The following is a 6,173-nucleotide window of genomic DNA, read 5'->3' as shown; positions in this document are numbered from 1 at the left end:
GAGGGAAGAGAGAGACAAAGGAGGGAGAGGGAAGAGAGAGACAAAGGGGGGAGAGGGAGAGGGAAGAGAGAGACAAAGGAGGGAGAGGGAGAGGGAGAGGGAGAGAGACAGAATGGAGAGGGGGAGGGAGAGGGAAAGGGAGAGGGAGAGACAGAGTGAGGGGGAGGGGGAGGGGAGGGGGAGGGGGAGAGGGAGAGGGAGAGGGAAGAGAGAGACAAAGGAGGGAGAGGGAGAGAGAGAGGGAGAGGGAGAGGAAGAGGGGGAAAGAGAAATGGATGGGGAGGAAGAGGGAGAACCAAAATGTCCAGATTATATAGTGAAGAACTGCAGGATGAGAGAAAGCCCAGCCCTTGGTTTGAAAGTTCAGTGTAGAGGGCAGGGGAAGCTGGGAGAGCCCCGAGGCCAGGTCTGCCTTGGTATTTTAAATAGGCACCTCAGCGCTTGCTTGTTCCAGGTCTGAGTCTCAACACCTACCCCTGAGCTATAAAAATCTTGTCTTCTTCGTGTCTACTGCTGATCTCTTGAACCCCACCTTTACGGGGAGTTAGCATGCACATGAGTAAAAAAGCTTGCATTAATTAATTTGCCCATGATGATTTTTTTTCCTAGAATCTTTGGGATTAACACATGTACTACTACAGGGGACCCAGACTTTCTGGCATGGTGCTTTCTGTAATCTTAGGTATTTAAAATCCATTTATTTGGCTGTACTATGCATTGGGGAAAAAAACATATGCTGTATGCAAGTCCTACAACCATATGTTGTGTACGGTCCTACAACCATACTTAAAAATGATAATGTGTGCTAGGTGGGGTTGTATACCTTTAATCCCAGCCCTTGGGAGGCAGAGGCAGACAGAACTCTGTGAGTTTGAGGCCAGCCTGGTCTATGCAGTGATTTCCAGGACACCCAGGGCTACATAGTGAGACTCTGACTCGAAAAAAAAAAAAACAAAAAAAAAGCAAAAGAAAAGGAAGAAAGAAAGAAAGAAAGAAAGAAAGAAAGAAAGAAAGAAAGAGAGAGAGAAAGAAAGAAAGAAGGAAAGAAAGAAAGAGAAAAGAAAAAAGTAACTTGTTTCTCCTTTGGTCTACTGAAGAGCTCAAAAAACTCTGTTGCCATATGATCAACTCTTTCCATTGCCACCAGACTTTCCTACATGCTAAGCAAATTTGAAAATAACATATATAATATAGCAATCATAAAATGATTTTACAGCACAATCTTACAATCTTTACTTCACAATTAAAAGTCCTTTCTGAAATCTGAGCTGAGTTGCAAATGAATGAGAACTGCCCAAGAGCAGCAGGAGCCCCTTGGAGGTTACTCTGCAATATTCTGAATAACTAATTACACCAGGCAGAAGTGCTGAGCAAATCACTTCTGGAAGGGGCCTCCCTGTGCCATGTTAATAAGTCACTTGCTTGACTGAGCACTCTAAAATCTCACTCCTCATAGCTTATTAACTCACCATCAGGGAGAACCTCTGTCTTCCTGACCAAGGTGCTTTCGAGAAAGCTGAGACAGGAGAGGTAATGCTATAACTCACAACCCTGGCCACTCTGTACAAACTTTAGAAAACAAAATCCCTGGCACCGTGCTCCCCAGTAATGACTTCCAGGCTGTGTTCAGCAACTTAATAATATGAGCCAGCAAGACAAACAATCAAACTTGGCTTAAAGCCTTAAGCAGAAAGGCTTCTGATGCAGGGGTAGCAACTACCAACGCTGCGTCTACAGTCTATTGAGGGTTCCTGAGTCCTGCATAAGGCCTGCTCAGTTGTTGCAGGGTGGTCACTGACAGCCCACTGGAGTTGTGTGGTGGACTGAATGAACCAGTTCATTATTTAAGTCTCAATCACAGTACTTTTTATACAGAAGAGACCAAGTCAGTTTTTCTTGCTTCCAAAATAAAGTAAAATTGCCAGCCTTGCACGAAGCATGTAAGACCTCCTCATAGATCTTGCTTTACACTAATAACGTTTGATATTTAGAGAAACACCTGACTATAGCTAAAATTTCAAGATCAAAACTTCACGACCTGGTTTACACATGTGTGTGTATATGTGTGTGATAATGATATATTTTCCTGGTGATACACTGTTCTCACACAGCTACCAAATCTCATCAGAAACTTTGATATCTTGCTTCAGACGTAGTTAGCCAAATTCCTACTTGTTATGTCTAACAGGCTTCGACGGGTCTAAAACTGAACTTTTCTTCTCCACCAACTCCTTGTCCTATTTCCGGTATTAACAAACGTTATAGCCATCACACAGATGCTAGATCTGCGGTGTCCTGATGCCATAACTCTAACCACCGTCAGCCAACCAGACCTGAGTTATTTTTCCTCCATGCTTTTGTACCCATGTGTCCTTCTGTCCCCTTTGTGATGTCTCCTGGATTGCCCTCCTCTCCCTCCCCCTGATCACTGCAGCTTCTCTCCTATACTTGGATGGAGAGCTCTGTCTTCCACAGGAGTTTGTCCTTATCCCACAAGACCTCCTTTCTCCCAGTGTCTTCCCTCAGCTATCTCATCTAGTTTGTCTCTTTACAGAAACCTCGCCAACAAACTCACTTTCTTCTTCCCACCATGATTTTCTGGCTCTTTAACCTTCTCATTTGCCTCTGTGTGAGCCCCACTGTAATATCAAAAATTCAGCTTAAACACAACCAGGACTATGAAAGACACCAGAAAAGTCAAATGGGAGATAGCCATAAGTGATTATCTGTACGGCCACTTCTTACATTGTGTAGGAGCAACTTCATACCCACATCTTATGGAAAAGCTAAGTGTGTGTTACACAATGCTATGCCAAGGCATGTGTCCACCATGTCATTCAGTGGAAGAACGTTAAAGAACAAGTCAACTCATTGGCAGGTGTTTTGGTTTTTTAACCTTTCCCTGGTTTGTTTTCAGGTTCCCAGCAATGACTGTGTGTTATTCATGTATAAATAAAGTTAAAAGTCTCTGCTTATACTGGTACCCTTTGACCTGGTAACCTGAATAATAACTAACCCAGGGTAATAAGCAGATGTGCACATACAGGTGGATTTACAACGATATCCTTTTCTGGTGTGTTAATAATCATAGAATATTAGAAGCAGCTCGGAAGTTCAACAATGGGATTGGAGAGAATTCAGTGCGTTTATGAGATGAGATAGTGCACAATTTTTAATATCAGGCTCTTGTAAATATTTAAGACAAAAGAAAAGGTTTATGATGTATCAAAATTTTAAATCCATATAGATAGATACAGATATATAAATCTAACTCAGCTTCGATTTTGATTGCCTATGAAAGTACGTGCAGATTAACACATTAATGGGAAATATCACTGGGCTGTAAAAAATGATTCTACATCTTGCTATATTATTTTTTTAAAGGCAAAGGGGAATCAATGAGTTTGACCGCTAGCATGATGGATCTATGTGATCTTTTCCATGTTTTCTTTCAGTTATCCTTTCTACCCAGTGTGCTCATGCACCACACTACAGTAACGTGAGGCTGAGTGCTTCCTCTCCGATAAACAGTAGGAAGAAATTTGACCAAGAGATTTTCCTTTGCTCCGAAGGATGCTTCAGACAACAGAGGAAAGGGATTCACAGAGGATTGACCCCGGCTCCAGCTTCGAAAGGTGACGTGCAACTTTTTTCAGTCATTTAACTGCAGAATCTCTGAAGGCAAATGTCAAAGCAGGTTCAAGACCAGTGACAACTTAAGCGTAGTGTAGCCTGGGTCCCAAGTCACCACTCACAGGGTGATGGCTTTGTGAATTCAAGGAAAGAGCTTACGCCTTTTTTACCAAGGTCTGATAAAAGCCACTGGTTCATGTGAGTATCAGAGAGGAAGGTAATAGATTAGATAGAATATATATTAGTTTATAATTATTTAATGTATACTTTAAACACTTCTGCTTGGGACACTGCAGGGAAGAAAAACATTTGTGACTGTCTTTTATGTTGTAAAGTCTTAGCATTACTATTGTCTGCTTAGTGACAGTTGGCAGTTCCAGGACTTATCCACACGTCATCACTAACATGGGTTTCAAGCACTCCCTGAAAGCCTAGGTAAAAGCATAGTTCTGATCATAGGAGAACAGAATACACAGCCAGGCTTTTCTTCTTTGATGAACACCTAAGGACCAGTCAGATCTTTTATAATTCTCATTAAGATTCTTCTCCAGTAAACTGCACAAACTAACAATTGATACTTAATGTAATTGTCATTGCAAATGAAATTGTCATTCTTTCTGAAATCACTGTGATATAGCCCCAAAACACCAGTAGTGAAATTTACCAAATACACATATTCATAAAACTCTGTGGTACTTTGTGTGGATGTGTAGGGTCAGATCCAGTGTGTTGTGATTTATCCTGGTGTCATTAATAAATGACTTATTGTTTTCTCTATACCGGGCATTCTATTTATGACTTCGAGCTTGGTGATAAATTTTCAAGTTACAATAAGGCGAAACATTTTACTTCTCAGATGAACAAGCAGAATTGAAACCAAGGGCAGATAGGGATCAGACCCACAAAATACAACAAATGGAAAGCAAAGACAAAAGACAAATAAACATTGCAGAAGCTGGGTTCAGAGGAAGCACAGCACAGCACCACAACGCACTGCACACATCACAAAACAGCACAGCACAGCACAGCACAGCACAGCACAGCACAGCACAGCACAGCACAGCACAGCACAGCACAGCACAGCACAGCACAGCACAGCACAGCACAGCACAGCACAGCACAGCACAAAACAACATAGTATAGCACGTACTTGATTTGCCCGTTCTCCGTGTAGGTGGTTCTGTAAAACCCCACAAGGGAGGTGTTCAACCAGCCTTCAAACTCCATGGTCAGCTGATAGACACTGTCCCCACTGGTGGCGGCAAGTTCTTCTTCAGCCTGGATTACCACGTACTCCTGCTCCTTGTACTCGAAGCATCGTCGAATCGGTACCCGCTCCCCAGAGGGCCTCCTTAGCTCCGGCAGCTTGGTGATCTTGGTCTCCCTGATGTGGAGCCATAGGTCGTGAGTGGGTTTGCTCAAGTTGACAGAGATGGTCACTGTGCCCGTGTACCTGTCTTCCTCCATCAGAGCCTTCACCTCCAGGTCGTAGTGAACTGGTTTGATGAAGTCCGGCAACCTGAAGTGTTTCCATTCTCCACTGTCATCTTCACTGTCAGGGCAGACATTCTGGTCCTGGGGAGGCAGGGTAGTGCTGGCATCGGGAGGAGCGGGGGTTGTGGGGGTTGTGTCCTGCTCACACGACCTGGTCAAACCCACAGAAAGTCCTACTATTAATCCAACTGCCACCACCACTGCACAGATGATGGCCACGTGTTTGCCTTTAATGCAGTATTTCTTAGAGGGCTCTTCCTCTGCAAAGTTCATTTTTCTCTTCCGAAGTCAAATGCTACACATGAAAGGATGTTAAATTTAACTAACTATCGTCAGCTGACTTCCTTTTTCAATTAGAAGGCGTCTCCTGGTTTGGCAGCCTGGCACACCTCTCCCTCTGGCGTCGGGTGTCTCTTCCAGGTCCTGTGCGTCCCCACCGGTCACTCCAGGATGAATGCAGAAACCAAGGAGTAGGATGAAGACTCAGAAGAGAAGCTGACTTAAAGGAGGAGGACGGATGAGAATGTTGGCCCAGCTCTGTATAAACAGCGGCTCCTCAGGCCTGCCCCTTCTGAACGGCAGGGAGTTAAATATAAAACAGGGCTTGAGCCTATCGGCCTATCGGCAAGGGGTGGGGGTTGGGAGAGGTGGAGATTTTGCCAAACCTCTGTCAGCCTCGAGGGAGAAAGCACTTGGCTAAGAGGTGCTCTTACGATAGAAAACACAACCTTTGCCATCTGATCTAGGGCTTCTTCCTGCTGTGTGAGCAGTCCGACTCTCTCAGCCAAAGGGCTTCTTAAATTTCACTATTTTATTAGGTCGCTTGCCAAAGAAGCTAAGAGTGGGTTTTTTCCTCCTCCTCTTTTCCTTCAAATTATGTAAACATTCCAATTCTGCCCTCTGCGGAAATCATATCTCGGGGTTGGATACTTGGAGGAATTTCTAAATCTAAGGATCACTCCAGCCACTCAGTGAGATAGTTACAGGATCCGGTAGTCCAAGGCAGGTGGACAGAAGACACAAGGGGAAACATGAAGAAACTAGCC

The 6,173-nt window shown here is 44.0% G+C and overlaps 1 protein-coding gene across 1 annotated transcript in view; it reads right to left on the bottom strand.

The window, feature by feature from the left end:
- Enpep (glutamyl aminopeptidase) overlaps positions 1-5,868 on the bottom strand; it is a 74,963-nt gene extending 69,095 nt beyond the window's left edge. The window contains exon 1 of the mRNA XM_028760411.1: positions 4,784-5,868. Within this exon, the coding sequence (XP_028616244.1) occupies positions 4,784-5,400 (617 nt within the window). The 5' untranslated portion in view covers positions 5,401-5,868. The remainder of the gene's footprint in view (positions 1-4,783) is intronic.
- Between the last annotated feature and the right edge of the window lie 305 nt (positions 5,869-6,173).

Source organism: Grammomys surdaster, unplaced genomic scaffold (assembly GCF_004785775.1).
Source record: "Grammomys surdaster isolate TR1022 unplaced genomic scaffold, NIH_TR_1.0 126531, whole genome shotgun sequence".
NCBI lineage: Eukaryota > Metazoa > Chordata > Mammalia > Rodentia > Muridae > Grammomys > Grammomys surdaster.
This window is presented reverse-complemented; position numbering and strand designations above follow the sequence as displayed.